At 37.7% G+C, this 23062-nt stretch overlaps 2 protein-coding genes across 9 annotated transcripts; one reads left to right on the forward strand and one right to left on the reverse strand.

Moving 5' to 3' along the window:
* Window positions 1–237: 237 nt before the first annotated feature.
* On the forward strand, window positions 238–21111 carry CENP-C (centromere protein C). Of its 6 annotated transcripts, XR_016056344.1 has the most exons (13): window positions 238–571; window positions 697–851; window positions 1017–1114; window positions 1342–1444; window positions 1711–1901; window positions 3274–4013; window positions 4155–4224; window positions 5283–5371; window positions 16529–16592; window positions 16803–16910; window positions 19297–19491; window positions 19702–19734; window positions 21054–21111. XR_016056344.1 is itself a non-coding variant. In XM_088867989.1 (12 exons), exons 1-11 carry the CDS (start codon window positions 425–427, stop codon window positions 19443–19445), a joined length of 1914 nt encoding a protein of 637 aa, XP_088724115.1. In that variant the 5' UTR covers window positions 238–424; the 3' UTR covers window positions 19446–19491; window positions 21054–21111. The 6 variants fall into 6 exon arrangements, 5 of the variants coding, with proteins under 5 accessions (XP_088724115.1, XP_088724114.1, XP_020522888.1 ...); XM_088867989.1 differs by lacking the exon at window positions 19702–19734; XM_088867988.1 differs by lacking the exon at window positions 21054–21111 and having other exon boundaries at window positions 19702–19843.
* Window positions 19951–22112, reverse strand: LOC18434259 (uncharacterized). 3 transcript variants are annotated; one of them, XM_006844333.4, is made up of 5 exons: window positions 21867–22112; window positions 21516–21742; window positions 21210–21397; window positions 20635–20841; window positions 19951–20461 (listed from the first exon to the last, which is right to left on the reverse strand). In XM_006844333.4, exons 2-5 carry the CDS (start codon window positions 21678–21680, stop codon window positions 20035–20037), a joined length of 987 nt encoding a protein of 328 aa, XP_006844396.1. In that variant the 5' UTR covers window positions 21681–21742; window positions 21867–22112; the 3' UTR covers window positions 19951–20034. The 3 variants fall into 3 exon arrangements, with proteins under 3 accessions (XP_006844396.1, XP_020522890.1, XP_020522889.1); XM_020667231.2 differs by having other exon boundaries at window positions 21516–21733; window positions 21867–22078; XM_020667230.2 differs by having other exon boundaries at window positions 21516–21796; window positions 21867–21992.
* Window positions 22113–23062: the final 950 nt, after the last annotated feature.

Genomic DNA, 23062 nt, shown 5'->3' on the forward strand with positions numbered 1-23062 from the left:
AAGTTTTAGAAATAGTGCATCTTGTAATATATTTTTAGACCGTCAATTTTCCAGATTTTTAAGTTTTCACTACTCTTTTGGATCAACTTTTAAATTTTATAATTAAAGATGAAAAACATGTTTTACAATTTACTTTGATTGATCTGAACCCGGGCTCAATACAATCGTCTCCTAAGTAAGTTGATGAAGGGCATTTGTGTCATGTTTTTAAATTACAAGGGTAAATTCGTCATCAACGTTTTCCCGCTTTAATCCATCTTCTCCGATGGATATTCAGCGACTCCTCTACCAGCTTCATATTGTATTCTTCTCAAAACTAGGGTTCATATTTCCCTCATATTTCGCCCACTTTTTGCCTATTTTTTAGATAAAAAAACCACTTCATAAAAAATCCTCCAAAAATTTCCTGCAAATCCTTCATCGAATGGAAACCCTATCTCAAACTCTTGAAAATGACCCCCTTGCTGGCCTTTCTCTCCACTCTTTACTCCCTCGAACCCTAGATTTTGTATCCAATACTCCAGAATTCACAGGAAGCCATGAAGAGCTCCACGATCTCCTTCGATCCAAGGTTTATTTATTTTCTTACCATTATTTTGAATTTTTAAGCACATTTGTATTGTAATTCAATGAATCACTTAATTACTTAATTCTCTGCAAGTTTCCCATTTATTTCATTATTTATCTGCATTTTAGGCGTTAGATAGGGCCAACGAAATCATGGAACTTGCAAAAGCTGTTGTAGAAAGCAACAAAGAGAACAAGGAAAAGGAGAATGTCATTCATGCCAAAGAGAGAAGGCCTGGCCTTGATCGAAAAAGGCCGGTATTTTCATTAAAGCCTGACACAAGGTAAATGAAACACTTGTTGCACGTTCGACGAATTGAAATTCGACGAATTGAAATTCAGTGTTATTTGGTTATTCTTTATTTTATTTTTTTGAGATGGGGAAGCCTTAATTTTGCAATTTTTCAAAAGAACCCTAATTTTCCTTTCTTCCCATATTTTTAATGCAGTGTCCCTTCTTTGAGCTTTGATGTTAATGTGGCAGAACCCAATGTTGAAGAGCTGCAAGACCCAGCACAGTTTTTTGCTGCTTTTGAACTGAAAGAGCGTATGACTTTTTTGTTTGTTAAGTAGTTATCTCTCCAAAAACTTGTGATAATTTATTTGGATTTCAGTATTTCGTGCAGTTTAATTGATTGCTCTTGTCGCTTTCACAATGAAGATTTTATGTTTGTGTATGGAACGCCAATTTTATTGTTTCATATTTTTCCATTGAAGATTCTCCTTGTGTGTTTGTGTATAGAATGTCAATTTAATTTGTAGTATTTTCCATAGATGCCGAGAGGGAGCTTAAGAGGTTAAGAGGTAAATGTGTAATGGAGCAAACAGATGACAACAAACCCACAAAGACCAGGTTGCGTCGACCAAGTCTGCTTGGGTAAGATAATGATTGTCCGTTTCTTTTTAGTTAGTGCCATGATTCTTGAGTCTTGATGCACAGCCAATTTTTCTGGTTATCCACTTTCGGTTTCATCTTTCTCACTCTCTCTTAACTAACACAAGTGTTTGGCACCTTTGAGTCTCGCTGTCTCTCTCTCTCTCTCAAGAATCACAGATAATATGCAACCAAATTGGGTCTCCCCCTCTCACTTTTGTGATATTATTTGATGTGTTGTCCTTAACATTTAGCGTGATGGATACCAGGAGGAAAGCCATTTATAAACACGCTTACTCAAATTTACCTGAGATTGTGGAGACACATAGGCCCTCTGGCAAAGAGAATGTTATGAAGGGCAACTACAATTCTTCTCATCTGGAAAGGGCATCTGGTTCTCTTCCAGAATCTCCAAAGAGCATCAAAGGCAATGAAAAGAAGCTTGTGTTGGAAGGAAAAGGTTTGTGATGCCTAATTTATGTATATGAAACCTTGGAATGTAACTAGGGTTCTGGTTTTTTTGAATTCCACACACAGACACACACTCTCTCTCCTCTCTGTCTCTCTCTCTCTCTGGGAACTTATTGTGTAATGAAAGGCTTGCAAAGCCTCCTTTATATTGAGAACCTTGAATTTGATGAGTAGTCGGCTCCATACTCTTACTCTTTTTCTCTATCTTAGTGTTTAGATCCTTGAAGCTGATTAGTAGTCTCTTTTCTCATGCTTCATACACAATACTCTCTCTCTCTCTCTCTCTCTCTCTTTCTCTCTCTCTCTCAGTATTTTGGAACCTTGAATTTGATTGCTAGTCTGACTTTTGAAACTTCATTCAATCTCTCTCTGTCTCTTCTTAGTTAATATGGGATTTGGCCCAAGGTCCTCTTTGCAATGTTGTTAGATTCATTTTGGAGTCTTCTTCTGTTTGGTGAGAAAAATGAAGCAATTCGGTGCTTCGGCCGATCCGGGGGAAGACTTCAGAAATTTTTTTAATTTAATATAAATAAATTATTTATTTATATGTAAAATATATAAAATAATAGAAAAAATTTAAAATTTTAAAAATTGAAAAAATTATTTTTATATAGGTATTTCTTTTCTAACCGAAGCAGCCCGAAGCTTCGGTCGAAGTAGGCCGGAGTGGCCCGAATCTGACTGAAGCGGCAACACCATGCTTCTCTTCCATTGTTCGCAAAATCTCCCGATCTAATCTCTAACAGCCCGGTTAGATCAGAACTGGCCAGTGAGTTCCGATTTTGGGTGGTTAGGGCGATCAACCGGTATTTAAAAAAATGTATATAAATTCTCAAAAATAAGGAATTTGATTTGTAATCCATTTTTAAATATTATTTATATCATGATAGAGATTAAAAATTGTTTTCTTCATTAATACTCACTTTTATATTTTTCCATCTCTTTTAGAAAATTAAAAATAGCCCTTGGAAAATATAAAATGGGTTAAAATCCATTTTTTTCATTAATTTTGAAGTTCATTTGAATGTGTTTTGTTTTAATCATTCTTTATATGTTTTTCATATTTTGGTAGAATTTTTTTTGTATTTTTTTATTTTTTTTCGATATTTTTTTGACCACCCGGGACTTGTTTAGTTAGAGCGGTTGAATTGGTCAGTTTATCGGTTAGGCCGGTTAAACCGCTTTCAGGCCCATGTCCGGTTAACCGTTCTGGTTCGATTTTGCAAACATTGTTCTCTTTGCTTCGGTTTATGCTTAAAATCAGAAGGCTTCGGCCTATTCGGCCGAAGCGAAGCAAATTTGATAACATTGCCTCTTTGTACCTCTCATTGCCTGACTCAATATCATCCTTCATTTTGCAGAATCAGATAAGTGTGATGTTGCGGAAAATGAAATTAATGAACTTTTGCAGCGTCTTTCTACTAGCCAAACAATGGATGAGGAGGGAACAATTGATTTATTGCAGAAGCACCTTCAGCTAAAGGAAGTTGAAACGAATAAAATGAGCCTTCCATCATCATCGGAGTTGATAAAGGGGGCAGATGCAATGCCTGGTGGCAAAATTATTCCCCGAATGTTTCAACCTGAGGTGGGGAGTTCCAAAAGTCCATTCACTACACCAACCCCTCCAAAGAGTCCGCTTGCCTATATTTCATTGCTTCAGCGCCATGTTGCTGATATGAGAGTGTTAAATGGCCCATATGAATTTTCCCTTGAGATGGAAACCAACCAATATACTTTAGCTATGGTAGGCAACCAAGTACAATCTCATTCACTTTCGATGGATAGTGATGGGGTTGAAGGAATAAGGCCAATTGCTCATCAATCCCCTATTCCCAAGACGGTTTATGAGAATCACAGTTCTAATGATTCCCTGATTCCGAAGGCATTTGATGAGAACCAGACATCCTTTGATGGTGCTTGCCAATCCGCAGGGCTTGACGAGGTAGACAATACTTGTAGAGATAACCAAACAGAAAACGAACCAATTTGTGTTAATGATTTCCCTAGCCCATTTGATAGAGGCATCTGTGACACCTCAACTGGGTGCGATATTGATATGGATGTTGGGCCCAGCAAACCAAATAATTCCGCAGATTTAGTAAGTTTTGATGGTTTTCCTTGTATTTGTTTTCTGTTTATGTATTTATTTAGGAGTTGTCAATAACTAACAAATAGGAGTTGTCAATTACTACTTGCTGTAACGGGGTGGCCCTCTGATGGATTTCTGTGGATGTTGTAGATTGAGGTGGAGAAGGAACCGGTGCTAGATACGACTAGGTTATCCAATGGAAACACAGTTCCCCATGCAGGTCTTGTTGAATACATCACATTTCTCTTTATGAGTTTTTTTATTTATTTATCCGGAGTGTTTCTCTATTTGATTTATTTAATTGTCTACTGCTAGCTTCGCAACTTTTGTGATGGTTTACTTTTCCTTTATAGGATTGATCTCTGCTTAAAATTAGTGTATTGCTAATTTTCAATGTGGATGTTATCCAATTTTAATATCCAGAATTTGAATTTCTTTTTACTTTCTTTTAATTTTTCCTCATTTAGAGGAGGCATTGATGTTGATGATGGAGAAAAGCTAATGCTTTATCCAAAAACAAAAAAAAAAGATATACACTGGAGTCTGAGTTCTTTAGTTGTTACTTCGAAAGGATATAAGATGGAGAAATGTGTTATCTGAGGTTGTGAATACATGAACACAAATCTGGCTCGTTTGAGGTGGTATAGATGGAAAGCTGCTTCACGTCTTTGGCTATCCATTCATGTCTCTTTGTTGATTTAAGAGAGTGGCATGTGAAACTCTCTTTCACCTGAGATATGAAGCCTCAAGTACGTAATATGCTAATGAGACATGAAGCCTCAAGTATATAATATGCTAATAATGAAAGAAAATAGAAAAAGGAAAAAAAAAAAAAAAATCTTCTTTTGTGAATAATAATAATATCATTTTTGACCCTTAATTTGTTGGGACAGAGACTCATAGTAATTACCCAAAATATACCGTCTTTGAATCAGGGCAGAGATATTTATTGTTTTGAGGCTCCTGATTTCATTCTATCCAAAAGACACCAACAAATGTGCAGCCAGTTATGACATTTTGTGGATACTGACCCTTTTCCATTATTTTGTACATCCACAAATTGTTGATACTTTTATTAGTTTTTTGAGAAACAGTGTTCTTCTATTATATATTTCCGATATTTAGAAAACTAACACTGATGAGGAAATGTTGTTTGTTTTTCATTCACATGTTCTCCTTTGCCTTTATGTCGCAGATGAGAAAATTCATTTTTATATGGCTTTGATTTTTTTGATCTTGTGTTTCAAAGTTGGTGTGCTTACTTATTGTGTTTGGCAGATTGGTTCAATGCTGATGCAGGCATTCACATCCCCAGAGAAGGAGATTTAGGACAGTCGAGAATTTCAACAAAACAGAAAAATAAAGAGGTTATAATCTACAGATCTGTCTTGTTTTATTTTGTTTACTTTTTGGTTTAGATCTTTTACTTTTTCATTATCGTTCTGAAAGATTTGTAGGACATTCTATTTTTTAGGGAAGATACATTAGTATTGGCCATGCTTCCTAAAACAGTGCAATTTTGGTTTTAAGGTAGACATGCAGATGAATATTCTGTTATTTTCTTGGCAAGCTTTGATATAAATGGTTAGATGTGTTATTAAACTCCATGTGACTTTAATATAATGATTTTTTAACTAAGTTATTTACTAAGGTTACTTTTTAGTAGTTAACATACTTCATCGTATGTTAAAGTGTTGTGTGAGTACGTGGTTAAAGTGTCTAGTACTCCAGCATAATGCCAAGACATGTCTGAACATGTACTATATTAAATAGTTTATATAATATACTTTCTCACCGTACACATAATGCAAGGCGGTGCAGTTGTAGATTATGCTGATCGAGCTTGCCTAATGCACCAGCTGGAGGGTTACATTTTTATTTTTTATTAAACAATAGTATTCCATATGGGATATATAAAATTGTTTGCCGAATCAGTGCATATACACCACTTACGGGTCAGCGAACCCTATGCTTACTTTCAAGAGGAAGGTGATTCTAGACTTGTGGAGCACAGCATTTTCATTTTTAGGTGAGTCTTTAAACTAAAAAGGCAAAAAAAAAGAAAAAAAAGAAGAAGAAGAAGATAGCTTACATCAGATTCAAACCCATAACCTGACCGTCTTTCTCACTGGAATCCAGCATCTCAACCTAGCTGTTTAGAAAAGCATGGAACTTCTATAGGAGGTGTTGGTATGTAATAAGGTATGATGATTTCACACAACACATCTGGGCAGGGTGTTGGGGCCATGTTAAAGTACCATTGTAAGATTGAATCCAACTCATACCCTTCCTGCTTGGGTATAGTCTTCAGCATTTGTTGTTCTAATTATGTGCTGAAATCAAATCAACAACTGATGTCATGGATCTCCTCCATCATTGCTGCTAGTCTGCATAGAAACAGCGATTCCTTGCAGCCTTTCTATTGTATTAAGTGAATCACCACTGGCTAGGGGTTGGAAGAAGACTCAAAGGGTGGTTGAGAAGGGCTTAGCATCGACACTTGCAGAGTTTCCCTAACCCCACAAGGCCTGTAAATTTCTAAATGGATGTCCAGCTCCAGAGTGTCCCATAACTAGATTATCAAAAGAACTACCATCAAACCTTTGCTTAGAAAAATTTCCCGTGTTGGACGACTTTCATTGTAAATCACAATCCCCGTCTGTCATGTCCATACCATTTCTCAGCTATTTGAAACTCTGCCGAGTCAACTTGGCCTCAGCACCCTGCTGAGGTAGGTATACATGTACAAGCTCGGCTGAGAGGGACATGTGCAATATTGGGGTGACTATTATATGGACTCACTTGAATACTGTAAAACTTGGGTGAGTTCGCGCGAGCTGTACAGTACTCAGGCTAGACTGTACTGTACTCGCTTACTGGGACAAGAAAATAAAAGGAGACTCTACAGATCTCTGCACCCTTTTTTATCTCTTTCTCTGTCACCAGTTTTAAGAAAGAAGTTTGCATCAATTGGGAAGCCACCTTATGCTTAGGAGAATGCAGATATAAATTTATTTTTCTGTTTTCAATGTATCTATTGCTCTCTCCCTCTCTCTCTCTAGAAGGGGGCAGAAATACGTCCTGTCTTTTAATCTCCCTCTCTCTAGAGGGGGCAGAGATCTGCCCACTTTTTTCTTACGCGTTACTCACCCATCTGCCACTGGAAACACCACTTTCCGTCCGATCCGTGGGTCTTCTACCTCCACGCGGCATTGCTCTGTCAGGCTTTCGCCCCACTGCTGCCTCCCGATACATCTCTCTCTCTTTCTTTGTCTAACAGTGGGGCAGAAATCTGCCCCCCCCTCCCCTCTTCCCTCATATCTATCTCTGCCCAATGAAGTTTTGCCTTCTCTCTCTCTCTCTCTCTTTTTCTCTTCCCAAATGCTCTCTCTCTCTCTCTCATACCAAATGTATTTTTCCATTTTCTTGTGATCTGTTTGATATATATATGATTCAAACTTGGGGAGCAACTTGGCAAGGGCAAGGGCTGAGTCCTGAGCCCAAGCAGAGTTCTTGAACTTCGCCATATTTAAAGCATTCCTCTCACAAACCATCCCCCAAATAATGGCCAAGTATATACTAATGTTACAAACTGTATCCAACATCCAAACTTGATATGGAGAAACCTCTTATTCCTTTCCTATCAAATGCCCTAAATGATAATTACTAGACAAAGCTTCCACAGATTGAGGCTCACAAAATGTAATTGATGCCATACCCAATGGCACTGATGGTAACATATCTAAACCTTGCTAAAAAGAACTTAAATGTGTCCATCAAGATTTACTTGTCAAGGAGATCATGCAACATGATCAGGTGATTAGTTTCTTTAGTTTGGTTTGTTCCCCCTCTTTTACTTGTTTCTTTCCTTCATGTTTCTCTTCTTTTCTATCTGTAGCTGTTTATATGTCGCAGTTTATCAGTATTTTGAAGTACAACTTGATGTATACAAAATTCAAAAATCATAATAGATACCAGTTAACAGTAACAGAAAAATTATCTACAAAGAAGGTCTCACAAGTGGCTTTGGCGAGTGGAGAAGAGAGTGAATGATTATAGAGGGAGATTACTTGATGGACGTATGGTTTATCTGAGTTGGTTTGGGATCCGAGGATTCCAGGTTGGCATGCTAGAGTTCCGGTAGTTTGCCATGCAATCAGTGGAGTGTATGATAACTTATCTAGATACTTAGATTTGTTTGGAGATGGAGCATGGCGGAACATGATTCGTGTAGCGGACCCCAAATAATTGGGATAAGGCTCAGATGATGATGTTGATGATGATCGGTGATGGATCGTGCAGCCGGGTTTGGTAAAACATGTGTCGTGGGGTTACTGCACAGGGGACTTAATATTTGTCATTATTGATGTTTTCTATTGATCCTGATGTCTGGATTATTGATTTTTTCGGAGGTTTGGGGTAGGGTGTTGTGGTACCTAACTTTTCTTAGGGATTTTTGAGAAGATGAGCTCTGGGAGAGTTGGAGAGGTTCTAGTTTGAGTTGGTAAATATTTGAATTAGATGTGAATTGGCAGGTGTGAAGTTTGGATAATCCAGGATGTTTTACTACTGTAATGTTTATTTTTATAGGATTTTCTTCGGTGATGATGACCGTTTATCTTGTCTGATGATAGTTGGAAGGTCTAAGTTTTGCATTGGGTTTTAACTTTCTGATGGTTGGCATGCCATGTGAGTATATTGACGATTGACAGCCTTTAGAGGGGAGTATGCATACTTCCAATATGTTCTTTTATGGTATGAGGATGATGCTGCCTTATTCACTGCAAGCATGCTTTGGAGGCAACGGGAGATCCCAGCTTCTGGTTAGGTGTAGTGTGTCTCTATGGAAATCCCACCTGGGAGCTTGATGCTCTAGCGTTGAGCATTATGGCTGTCATTTGTTGTATTTGGAACAATGTTTAAAAGCTCATCCATGCGACGACTCACAGGATCTTGAGCCTGAGTCAATGGCTGATTTGACCAAGTCGGACCACTTGATTTAGCTGAGTCTCAACCAAAAATTCATAAAATTAAAGGAGTTGGGTTAGACTCACCCTGATTTTAGGGTTAGTGGTGCCGTGTCTGAGTGACTCGGGCGAGTTCGAGTCACTGTTTTTTAAAACATTAATTTTGAAAGAGTGAAATGGTAGTGTTTTTAGATTAAAGGGAGAATGAGCTGCTCCTCTGGGATAGGATTGACTATTTTCAGATTAAAGGGCTTTTGTCTTGACTAATGTGCTTTCAAGGGCATTGACTTGGTCAAGCATTGGAAGAATTTGGCTCGATTAGTTCCATCCTTATTTCAAGCCAGACATTGTGGATTTCTCGGAGGGCACTATTGAGTTAAATTTTGATGGATTCTCACAGAATAATTTGAGAGTGGTAGGTATGGATGGGATTTTCAGGGATGAAGTTAGGAAGCTCAAAGGCTAGTCAATGCGATTGGGTATGTGTGGTTCTAATGAACATTAGTGGGGGCTTGTGCGTTGCTTATAGCTCTACAGATGTGCCCCTTCCATCTTGGGGAGCTGTTAATACTAGAGGGAGATTGTTTGAGTGTCATAAGTTGGGCCAAAAAGAGTCCTAAATATTGTGGAGGGTGGCTATATTTGGTGAGATCTTCGACATTTGTGACACTAAGAATCGGACTGTTATGCACATTCTTAGGAAAGCTAACTAAAAGGCTGACACCTTTGCTAATCAAGGGTCTTTGAGAGTCAAGTTATGTTGACACATTTTCAGTTTAGGAGTGCTAAGACTTGTCATGACATCTCTAGAAATTTGTTCTATGTTTTTTTTTTGGGTCAATTTTCAGCGTTCAAAAAGGCAGATTCGGCCACCTAGCTGGGCGCCTAGAGACCTCGGGGCTCATACACAAATGTGCTTGAGAATTGAATTTGAATTACTAAAATTGTAAAAGTTTGGAAGTTGTGAGAAATTCATCCATTATGCCACAACAAAAAGTCACAAATCCATTCCATGTGAATGATCAGTTATTAGATGCTAACATGCCGTAAATCCATGATCATCAATGTACATCATCATTCAGCACTAGCAACACTAAGTCACAATTCATACGTCTCAATTATAGTTGCTGGGATCTCCGAACATAGTTGGCGATTCCGCTTTGAAACCTCAGTCCGGCTCTTTGAGAAGGGGATCTCGATTCTCGGTCCGACTGTTGAGGATCCTGATTCTCACTGTTAAGGATCTCGATTTCAACCTTAAAGACCAATATAATAACCAAACTGATGATTTTCCTAATTTGAAGCCAACTAGCAAACGCAACTGTACTTTCAATATAGTTGCATTGTTGGCTGGTTATAGATAGAGAGATCCCTACTTTGAAGAGTTTATATAGTCTTGTCCATACATACTCTTTAAGATTGGCAGCAAGATCCCCAAACGATTGGGATCAAGATCTCCAAAGGTTGGGATCTTGATCTTTAACAGTTGGGGATCTATATCCTTGACTTATGCATACAATACTCAAAAGTAAAAAAGTACAACAAATATGATGAGAACTAATGGATAATTGAATTTCATCATCACTACCAATGATGTCTTTCCATTTATTCTAGTTGAAAGACATCTATATTTTATCCAATCGTCTACTGGAATATTTCACTCTCAATCTTAACATGGTATTAGAGTAGGGCTTGCAACCCTAGGATAGCCACTATTACCAGCAATCCTAGAGTTATGTAATGTTCATAGGAAGCCGGAGAAAATTGGGTTACATCGCTAGAAAAGTGAAAGAGTCTCCCTTAAACATTCCATGATGTATGGAAAAGTGAGAATCTAACATTAATGGTGTGGCTGCTTCATTCCATGCAACCAAACATCAGCAAGGACATCGTTTTTTTAGAACTGCAGAGGATATATGGGAGGCAGTAGCCAAGACATACCCGCAACGAGATAATATGGCATTATGGCTAGAATTTACTAATTGCATCGTGAAATAGCGAATTTGCATCTAGGGGGTTGTGGAAGAGTACTGTAACATACTGAGGCATAAGTGGGATGAACTAGATTACTATCAATGAAGGATTTTTGAGTTCTTAGCAAGCCTACATCTTGACTTTGATCTTTAGAGAGTACAAGTTCTAGGGAAGGACAAATTGCCCTCACTTGAATTAGTCTAAAGTTATGTGAGGGGGGAGGCCAATAGCAAGGCTATTGCAAGGGGTGGGGGGGGACAAAGCTCAGGTGTCCACGTTGAACGATCAGCCTTCACAGCATGTTTCAAGCAGGGAAAGTGGTTAAGAAGGACCAAATTGCGCCCCACTTTCTCTCACCAAAAAGGAGAAACTCAAATGCGCCCATTGTGACGAGAGGAGATACACCCAAGAGCACTGTTGGGACTTGCTTCCACATCCAAGACCTATGCAAGTGCCACCATTGGGTCAAATGAGGGGTGGGAAACTTCAACCACACAACCCAATGTGTCTGATCCAAGAGATCAGGCCATCAAAGATTTACAACACCATTTGACTGCTGTTGAGGCTTCACTCAGCTCTAATAATACCAGTAGAGCAGTTAAGTACATATGCATTTACAAATCATGCCTCCATATCCACCTCCTCTGCATCCTGGATTAATGATTCATAGGCTATTGACTATACGACTGGTAAGAAGGTTTTTTGTCATTTTCTCCTGTTCCTAATGAAGTTAAACTTGTTAGCCTATCCATGACCAGTGCGTTTAGCAATGGAACATATATACATTCATCATCCTTGTTCTTAGCCTCTGTAATACATGGGCCTTCTTTTCCTTCCAACTCTGTTAGTAGTCTAACAAAACAATTAGACCACAATGTAACATTCTATCCCTCATGTTGTGTTTGTTAGAATGTCAAAATGAGGAAGACGATTAGTGTTGGTTGTGTGGACAATGGGCTATACCTGTTCAATGCATGTTGCACTGCTACTGCTCTCAATTATGAGTTTAGAAGTCATGAGCATGTACTCTGAAATCTTTAAAATTATTATTTCTAGATAAGTTTGTTTCTTTGATTGTTTCTCAGTTACAATGTGAGACTTGTCAATGCTCTAAACATTGTAGAACCTCTTTTCTTCTAGCAAAAATAGAAGTTCTAAACCATTCCATCTTGCTCATTCTGATATTTGGGGCATGCTCCAGTTATTTATGTATTTGGATACAAGCATTTTATCTAATTCATAGATGATTACTCTCGTTATACGTGGATCTATCCTATGAAAAGCAGAGTTGAAGTAACCTCAATAGCTAAAATATTTCATAGTGTTTTAGACCCAGTTTGAGGCCCAAATCAATTCCTCTGACCTGATAATGCATGGGAATAGCTATAGCTGCTATACAATGGATGAAAGAGTTACTTTCTTGAACACTGTATAGACACTCAAACATCATGTTCCTATACACCACAACAAATTGGTGTGGCAGAAAGGAAAATAGACACTTGTTAGAAGTTGTAAGAGCCATCTTAATAGGAATGAGGGTTCCTAAGACATATTGGGATGAAGCAGTTTCTATTGCTGCTTGTATAATCAATATGATGCCTACCCTTTCATCTTGTCCACAATGCACTTCCTCTGTTTTCTCTTACACCAAAAACCTTTGGTTGTGTTTGCTTTGTGCATATCGTGGTGCTGGGTAGGAATAAATTAGGACCCCAACCTGCTGGATGTGTGTTCCTAAGATACTTGAACTCTTAGAAAGGATAGAAGTGTTATTGTCTGGTAACTAAAAGGAAATATGTCTTAAAAGATGCAACCTAATTGAGAATATTTACCTATTTCTTCTCTTTGAGATTCAATATCTACTATGCCTCATGGAATCCTATTCCTCTTCCAATGATCACAGATAGTTCCAGTAATTCAACCAAGGAACAAGTAGAATCTATTGATAAACAATTGAATATGTAAACCCATAAAAAGAACAAGGGAAATTCTGATGTAAACAAACTTGTTGACTTGTTAGTTTTTCTCTTTCTACCTCTATACCTTCTCAAATATTTTTAGCTATTGCCATAAGAAGAGAAAAAATGACTTGTACTTCTCATCTGATCAATAATGTTGTTTCCTATGCCTGACTTTCATCTTCCTTTCGTGCATATCTTTATTTTACTTCAGTTGTTCTTATTCCCACCGAAGTTGTAGATGCATTGGCTCATGCACTATGGAAAACAACCATGATTGAGGAAGTGATTTGCTTTATGGAGGCAACGAACATGGGATGTAATTTATCGGCCAGAAGGACAGACATATGGTATGATGCAAGTGAGTGTACACCCTGAAACACAAACATGAAGGTTTGATTGCAAGGGACAAAGTTTGTCTGGTGGCTAAGGGTTTTACACAGTACATGGGGGGGGTGGGGAAGAGTGACTAGAAGGAGACCTTTGCTCCTGTAGCAAAATTGAAATCAATACATTTTTTTTTATCAATCGCAGTTAACAAAAAATAGCCTCTCCCCCAATTGGACGTGAAGAATGTCTTTCTCTATTTAGATATACAAGAGGAAGTGTATATGTCATTACCACCTACGTTTTATGCTTGAGAGTAGAAAGGGAAGTTCTATAAGTTGAGGAGAGCTATATATGAATTGAAACTTTCACTCGGGCTTGGTTCGAAAAATTATGACAATATGCCAATTCGGATTTAGTCAAGTGTTTTTTATCATTCTGTATTTGTTAAACGAGATTGGAGTTCTACTATAATACTGATATTGTATGTGGATGATATTGTGCTCACAGGAAATAATAATCACGAAATTCAAGAAGTGAGAGATTTCTTGGGGTGTAATTTTGACATCAAGGATCTGGGTCTATTGAACTACTTCCTTGGAATAAAAATGGCATGGTATAAACAAGGAATTTGTTCGTCTTAAAAGGAAAGTCTACTCTTGATCTCCTCAATGACATGTGAATGCTCAGAGCCAAACCATCATAATCCTTCGCAATCCTTTCCAAAATCTTGGTTGTAAGACAATGTCGCTCCCACCCTTCCCACTTGTAGTTTTGGCCCACTTACTTTGAACTCACCTTCATATACAAACATGTCCCTGAACTTCTTTGTGGGCCAAAATTAGCTGCAAAAACAAATAGGTTACAAATCTAGTCAACCTCAGGTCTTACCAAGTCCCTCTTATATGTAAACTTCCTCATCATGGCCAAGATGTAGGTGTGGTTGTATATGAAAATTGTGATAATTCTTGGTTTCTTTAGCCTATGATGTCCAAAAAATGTGTGGCTTCCTTATCTCCAACATTTTAGCAGCCACCATATCGACTACAACCATGTTAGTAACCACCTACTCTCTCCCACCTCATCTTTTTACTAACTCAAGACTGAACACCGCATCATGAATCTTATTTGATGTATCATTGGACCTCAAAAACATGGTCTGCGTTGGACAGTTCACCATCAAGTTCATTATACTTCATCATTGAGTTGCACCTCTTTTTTAAATTTTAAGTAATGAGCCCTTGAGTTCATAGGGTGTAGGAACCTTATACCTTGGCTCAAATTGTGCCATTGCTTCCATCTTAACTTGAAGCTAGCGGCATTGAATGAGATGCTGTCTTCATAAATCCATTGTGATATATGTTAATCTCTCTTTGCCTTTTTTCTCTTTCATGAACTAATTTTAGTAGTTGTCTACCCCTTTCTTGAACTGCTATTCAGGATTAGGTGGAGTAAGAATCCATAGGCCCTACATTCAAGGTCTTCTTTGCCCAATCTCCACTTGGCTTTTAGGGCCCCCTTTCCCAACGATATGTCTTTTCTTCTCTTTCTACCCACGCAGCAATTGATTTGGTGATGTCTTCGTGTTTTTTTTCTCAACTCCCCTTTCTTGCTTAGGAACCCCTCCAAGTGCTCCAACATCTCCCTCCTAACTTTTGCAGGGACTTGAATGTGTGAGGCAACATTCCCTGTAATTCTGGTTAAAAGTTTCTTTAGTTAATGAATGCTGGCATTATAACCTTTCTTGCAGCAATTGTTCTCAACCCTATTTTGGTCATGTGGATTGGTGCATGATCCATAACGGATTAACTTGTTTATTAGAACTAGAAGAAGTTGTAACGTATTCATGCCATTGACCAGCCACCCAAATCCTGAAAAATGCTCAAAAACAACAAATCAAGTATTGAATGCATATTCTGGAAGTTTAGGCTTATTTTTTAAAAATGTAACAACAAATCAAACTCAAGTTGAAATAAAGTAACAAATTTTTAAAAATGTTGTCAAGAAACCAAAAAGTAAGTATTTAGTAAAGTAATAAAGTAACCCACAAAAGTTACCCAAGCTATTGTAGTATTTCCTAGTTTATAAAATTAGAACTCAAAAAAAATTAACAGAATGATAACTCAGGTACCTAAATATTTAAAAAGTCACTAATGAAGCACCAAATATCAATAAGAAATCATCAAAAATTTGGAAAGGAACAATAAAATTGATTATTTTTTTTACAATTTTACCTTTTTTCAATCTAGGACAATTTAGGACCTATAAAGTAGGAAAGAAACCATTTGGTTTGAGTTTAATGACATTTTACCAAGATCGGGTTCCAATCTTAAAATGGCAATAAGCTCAAACCAAAACCTGCTCTTGCATATTGGCCAAATATTCAAATTCAAATTCAAATTTCAAATGATTGACATTGTAAATTTAGTTTTGGGGTTTCCATGTTTTTATTTTAGGGATCTTGGTTTTCTAACTTATGGAATTATTTGTTTATAAAGGAAAAATGTCATCAAGAATTTTGTTTTAGTTAGGGCTTCAACTTCTATTAGAAATAAGATTGCTTGTCCTCTCAGTACTACTGTTTACTATAAATAAGGGTCAATGTAGGGAATTTAGCACAGAGAGTTGAGTATTAAGATCTTTTTTCTGGTTTAACCAGTTCAGAGCCATTAAAGCGTGGGTTGTACGCTTATTGTTGGATTTTCTACCCTGCAGATTTAATTATACTAACCTTTCAATACCCAATTGATCTTGGCTCGAATCTGTTAACATTGGTACCGAAAGACCTCTTTCTCACAATTTCAAACCACAAAAAGTATTTTGATTGATTGCTTTTGGATTTCACAGGAAGTCGAAAAGCTAAAAATTCTTTTGATCTTCGGAAAAATTTCAAAATCTCAGTTTTAATCATGTTTTTTCTCATTCAAGAAGTGTTTAATAGCGTTTTGGGGTGGAGGGGCAAAACTGATCCCCTTTCAAGGGGGAAATGTCTTTATTTATCCTTGGCCAAGGGCCTTTCTCCTCCCTTGGTCATGGGTTGTTGAGGCGCTTCCCAGGCACAAATGGGCGCCTAGGCCCATGGCTGCATAGGGTACTCACCTAGGCCCATGCTATTTGGAGGCTTCCCAAAACTTAGGTGTCTGGGTGGCTGAAGTTTTGAATAATGGTATTTTGTCTTAGTAATTTTTGTTGTTGATAAAAACAGAGCTAGTTAAAGTTCTTCTGCAGATCTAACTTCTTGTTTTGTTTTCAGTGTGAAGTTAAAACTAGTATTGATTAATGCTTTCTTGTGGTGCAGGGAGAACATGCAACAAAGAGACATGGCAAACGTAAAGAACTTACTCACAGGAAGAGTCTCGCAGGTATTCTTTTAATGCATATTCTCCCTGGACTGGTTCAATCCAGGTATTCTCCCTGGACTGGTTCAATCCACCTATTTATAGTTTCCTAGCTAACAATTTCGCTGGTTTTCATTGGTCCATGCTTCTTGGGATGCTAAGCTTCTTGGGATGCTAAATGCAATCATTTGAGGAGCTAATTATTTACTTGAATGAATGAATTGATTGTTTAAGGGGCCGGTACGAAATTTGAAGGTGGGGTAAGGCGAAGCACCAGAATCAAATCAAGACCTCTTGAGTATTGGAGGGGTGAACGTCTCATATATGGAAGGATACATGACAGTAAGTGTATTTTACTGTGGGTTGTTATCATGTAGCTCCAAATCTTTACCCGAGTCTTTGTAGAACCTAAACTTATATGGGATATCTAATTGGACTGGATGTGTCAACTTAGGGGTCAATGAGTTGACTACACTCGGAACCATGATGAGTCCCTAGCTTGGTCCGAGTTTTTAAATCTCTACGCTTCCAAAAATTTGATGGTGCATAAGTTCTGATTCAAAGCGTAGGCTTGAAAGTAGAAGATTGTTAGTATCTTGTTTGTTGTGCAATTTTTTTAACATAGTGCAAGCACTGTTCTCTAAGTTGTTTTTGAAGGTAAAATGTGTTGAGAATGCTTTTTATTCTTCCCCTACAGCATAAATATGCTTCCCCTTATCCAACCGTCCATTCTGAATGGATGGCTAAGATTGTCTCAATCACAATGTCACGTCTCTACACTATTTTATTTTTAATTTTTTTATATAAAATATTTTGACACCAAATTTTGGACATCCAATCCTTTCTTAAACTTGCACTTGTAAACAATACAAAAAAAATATTCCTAATAAAATAAAATGACCAAAATGCCCCTGAAACTTTCAAGGGGTATTTTGGTTATTAAATTTTATCGCAAATTATTTTTAATATTTTTTTTAGGTACGCCCCAATGAGAAGTTGGCATGTACCAAATTTCATATTCATAGAATATGTAAAAAGAAAATACTCTGAGGCGTCGGATCTAGATTAAACGATGGGTGGCTCACTTGATCAAACTTGAACGGCTGGATGGGAGGGGAAGCATATATCTTCTATGCTATAGGAGAAGTATAGAAACCTTTCCCAAATATGTTTTTTAGATGCATATATACTGGATTCTACCCCATGGGTAAGTGGTTTAGAGCATTTAGGCTGATCTTGTTTTTGAGAAATCAGAAATGTTGAACACCTGAGTTTGGTATGCAGCCACTTCATTTTGAATTGTTATGCGCTATTTCTTTACAAATTCATGTTATTTATGCTTGCTTTGTTAATTCATCAGATTTTTGTTCATCTAACTAGAAATGAATTCCTAAAAGAAAAAGAAAAGAAAGACCAGAGTAAAGTGAAAATTTTGTTCTCTTCCTCAATAATGAATGTCTAGTTACCAGTTTTTTTTCTTAAATTTTTTCAGTTCCGATTCTTGATGGGTTGCACTTGTGCTGCGCCTAATTGCAAAATTTTGAACATTGATGCCATTGCATTTTCTCAATCAATTTGAAAATGAGAAGAACAAACTTCAGTGCCTGCTGTCATGAAATATACTTTCTGTGACAATAATAAAGTTACTCATCTTGGAATGATTTCTTTATTTCTTGATTTTTTTTGTTTTTCTCATTTTGATTGTTAAATCTGGGGATTTGTACCTGCAACCTGGGGTGAGAGTTGAGATCATTAGCTACTGTTTCTCGGGAAGTCATTGTTAATAAGATGAAGAGGGTAATAATGCACGAAAACGAACGTCCTTCGGGTGTGAAAACCAATAAAGTTCCTTCAAGATACAAGATTTCCCTTTAGGTGGCAAATTCAAGGGACCCAAATTTCTGGGTTCGTCATCTAAGGAGTCTTGCCAACAGTATTTGCAATTTGGGTGTATTCAATTACGTTCGTTTTAATTAAGAAGGTTCAAAGTAACCGGCACAAATTTATATGACAGGCAAACAACTAAGTCCATTTTCATTTGAGGGAAAAAGACATATACCCCCACCCTAAACTTCTTATTCCAGATATCCCCCTGGTCTAATCAAAGCCCATAGAATCCCTCAAGTTGAACAAAAATGGATGTTTACCCCCCACCTTACCTTTCTTATTCGTTCAAATTACCGAATTTACCCCCGTTCTTTTTTCTAATAATCTCATCATAAAAATTGAGTTTGTGTTGCCTCTTTTTACTTGTGAGTTTCACGAGAGGGGGGTTCAACGTCGAAAGGGGGGTTCAACGTCATTTTCTATTTAACTTGGGGCGTTTTAGGGGATATTTATTGGACTGGGAGGTTGCTTGGGACTATAATTTAAGATTGGGGTTTATGTCTTTTCGCCTTCATTTTATGGAGAGTATCCTAGAATCATGATGAACTATGGAAAACCATGGTATATTGCCCTTTCTCCAATCTACTGCCCTCCTCTGATGGATGGTAATGGTGATGACCCTAGGGAATGTAATACTTTCATAATCCACTGGATCATGGTATCCATTGGAGTGTTGTATGCTTTTCTTTCAATTAGTCTAGGACAAGTAAAGCTTTGTTAGTGGCTCCTTTACTTGTTTTTGCATTTTATTTACAATTACCTTTTTTAATCTTATTATGTTTATTATTTCTTGTGTCATATTTCATATACGTTGCAAAAACTGTCATGCATCTTGTGCCAGGCTTAGCAACAGTAATAGGAAGAAAATATGCATCACCTTTACCCATGGGACGCAGCAAGGGAAGAAAAGACATCGAGCCTGCACTCAAGATTGAGTCCTTTGTACCTGAGGAATTTACTAGGCTTGTCGAATTTGCAGGTCGGTACTGATCTGTATTATTCGATCAATTGACCCAAGCTCTACCAAGAACACCAGGTTTTTACTTACTTTTGATCCGCTTCTATTTTTGTTTTAGTGGTTGGTTTGGGGAAAACTCTTTGTTCATAGTGTAAATGCATTACCCAAGTTGGCTTCATGCAATTAGTCTGGGCTGTGTGGTATGATTAACTATGCAAAAGGTTTCAGACTTACGACTGTTATGGCTCAAAATTTCTTTTTATGACTATTTTGCTATCCTTGTTTCAGTTACCCTTCTGAGTTGGTTCGTGAACTTGAGAGGTGAGCTTACATAAACTTGATAGAGAACTTTTTATGTAGTACATGTGGATTGAACCCTCCAAAACATGTGGACGGTACACCATAAAACTTTGTTAGAATAGTTGTGACCTTTGGTGTTTGAGAGAGAGAGAGAGAGAGAGAGTAAATATGGATGGAGCTCCCCATTACAATGGAGCGTAATCCATAAGACCTCACATAGAATACATGTGAACACTATTTTTGTTTTTGTTGAGACAAGGGAGGGTATTGCATAAAACTTCACATATAATACATGTGAACATCACTGTTTTTGTTGAGATATCAAGTGCCACCTAGTAGTCGCTTGATGCCGGACCTCTGCTCTGCACTGAGCCGTGATGGGAACTTGACATTGAACTTGACTCTTAGGTTGCCCCTACGTCTAGGCTCTCGCACGTAGGGCATGCCCTCCTTTGTAATTATGATCTCATAGCCTGGGGTTATGATATCGTTAACCGGGATCGAGAGTTGGCGCCCATCTAGGGTTACAAGGGAGACAGTGGTGCCCCCTAAAGCGTCAGCTAAGGACATGGTAATGTTAGCAACAAGGTCATTGCCATCGCGTGTGTATGTAGGGTGTGGCTTCTCATCGATGATGAAGATGAGGTCTTGGCGATCGTTGCCCTTGTCGGGGAATGTGATCTTAGTGCCCTTCTTCCACCCAGGTTTCACATCAATTGTTAGGATTTCCTCCTCGGGAATGAGCCGTCTATCAATGATGGCGAAAAAAAAGTAAAGAGCGATGAGATAGGAAGAAATGGGTTTTGAGTAGAAAGGGTGATTACATGAGTGAGTAAAAAAATCCAATATTGTAGTATGTGTGTTTGGGTTTATGTGTGTCGGAGAGAGAGAGAGAGAGAGAGAGAGAGAGAGAGAGGGTACCCGGACTGATCCACAACTGATCTAGAGATCTTCATCTTCCTGGTGGACCCTGTGTAGAGATCTTCTAGGCTACATGGGAGCTTGTTCTCACAAGGTGCGGCTCTCCTAAGGCTGGGTCCGGCATGCAAGGTCCCAACCCCTTCAGAGAAGGTCCGAAATGTACTTTCAGGCATCCCAAACCCACCATCGCCATGGTATCGTGTTGACCTTCAAAAAACATGTGGGATTGGATTGTAAACAATGAGACTATTACCCTTTGCATGTGTAGTTCATATAACGCCTCAATCTGTCATAATCAATTTTTTTCTCTCATAGACCAAATAAAGTGGTCAATGGTACACCCTTGACATCCCATTTTACATGGACAACTAGGGGTGATTATGACTTTTTTATACTGGAGTTGATAAATCTTATTGCAGGCTTGTATCATTCAACATGATGCTTATTTGCCAATGATGAAATAGGATGATAACATAACTATGCTTAAGGGCCCAATTGCACCACATTCGACCAACATTTGAGAGAGAGAGAGAGAGTGCCAAAATGTGATAGCATTTTAATGCGGGCTATCTTACCTTCCACCAACGGAGCCAAACCCAAACGGGCTGCTCCCAAAGAATTCGGCAAATATGTCTTCGGCATTACGAGGGTTGAATCCAAATGAATTCTGACCATTGGATTCAGGTGCCGCCATTGAACCACCCTTGAGACCTTCCTCCCCATGTTGGTCATATACCATCCTCTTTTGTGTATCACTGAGAACCTGTGATGATTATGGTGGGTATTTCAATGATAACAAACGATTTACAGCAGCAGTTTTATCCATGTAGATGGGAACCGTATTGTAGAGAGAGAGAGTGAAAGTTTTCGAGCAGCAGTACCTCATATGCCTCAGATATTTGCTTGAATTTTGCTTCAGCTTCTGTCTTGTTTTTGGGGTTCTTGTCGGGGTGCCATCGCATGGCAAGCCTGTGATACGATTTCTTGATGTCTTCATCGCTTGCGCTCCTACTCACCTTCAATATGTTGTAGTAATCTACTCCCATTCTTTGTTCCACCTCAAAACTAGAGAGGAAAAAGAGATGAACAAGAAGAAAACCTGCAAATCCTATAAAAAATTGAAAAAAACCCGACCTCTATGAGTTTTGATTCTCAAATTTGCCTGCCAAATAAAAAAAACTATAAGTAATAATAATAATTTGTCACAACTCCAAAAAGCTAAGCGTGCTCACGTATATAGAACTCCTCAATTTAAGTCAAAACTAGGATGGATGACGCAATAGATTCTTGTGTCCCATCCACCCTGAAGGAAGGGAGACAAGAAACCTTCAACAAATTTAGACAAAATGTTGGAAATTTTTTGTGGGGTAGGGGCACTAGGTCTTATGTGTGGGATGAGAGAGAAAGTAGGGGGAATTGAAGTTCGTAACCGCAAACATGCATGGAGAGAGAGACTTGTCTGGTCCAACATAATTGTAGCTGAGGAAGTAACAAAAATAGAAATTTTCCTTTATACCCCTACATGAACATAATATTAGATTGATGCCCCCCATTTGAATCTAATTTGAATGATTATGGTGAAAATATAATCCCACGTGTCATTTCCACATCCATATCCCTACGTAGAATGAGCACCATTTACCCATTTATCTATTAATATAACAATATGCCCCACTGGATTTTAAAAGAAGTGTTAGTCATTAGTGGAATAAATGCAGTTGTCCAATTCGGCATCAAATGGTTGAGATTAATAATGATTATTTTGTACCAAATGTAAATGATTCTATTAACTTTTGGTTAATATATTGTTATCTTTTGATAAAATTCTCATTTCAGTCATGCTCGCTAGAATGGCTCTTCGTAATTCCCATATGGATGCATGCATGCCCATGCTTATCTTCTCTTTCATAAGACTTCCTCTCTATATTTCTTGATGATCCGTGTTTTAAAACCCGGTAATTTTCAATTTGGATCGTCGATTTGGATAGAAACAAGTAGGGACCGAACTGATTTCAGGATGTTATGGGTCCTGGCCTGATTCTCCCTAGAATCTCCTTATATATATATATAGGAAATAATGATTATTTTTTATTAAAAATTTATTTAAATAGGTACCTTTACCATTAAGGAAAGGTAAATTTGAAATTTTCACAAAAATACAATGACATTTTGAAAGTTAGTGTCATGAAACTTCATTTGTAGAGTGCTCTTTGTCCTTTAGTTAAATTATCAATTTTACCCCTTATGGAGATGATAAAAATACTCTTTGTCTTGTAGTAATATTTACAAAATTATCCCACAAAAATAACTTTTTTTTAAAAAATAAACTACAAAATCAATAGATCATTTAAAACCCTTCAAATTACGAAAGCTAAAGATTTGATTATTCGCAAATAATAAAAATGACAAGTCAAAAACAAAATTTAAA

This window comes from Amborella trichopoda, chromosome 5 (assembly GCF_054954075.1).
Source record: "Amborella trichopoda isolate Santa Cruz 75 chromosome 5, AtrichopodaSantaCruz75HAP2 v2.0, whole genome shotgun sequence".
NCBI classification, from domain to species: Eukaryota; Viridiplantae; Streptophyta; class Magnoliopsida; order Amborellales; family Amborellaceae; genus Amborella; species Amborella trichopoda.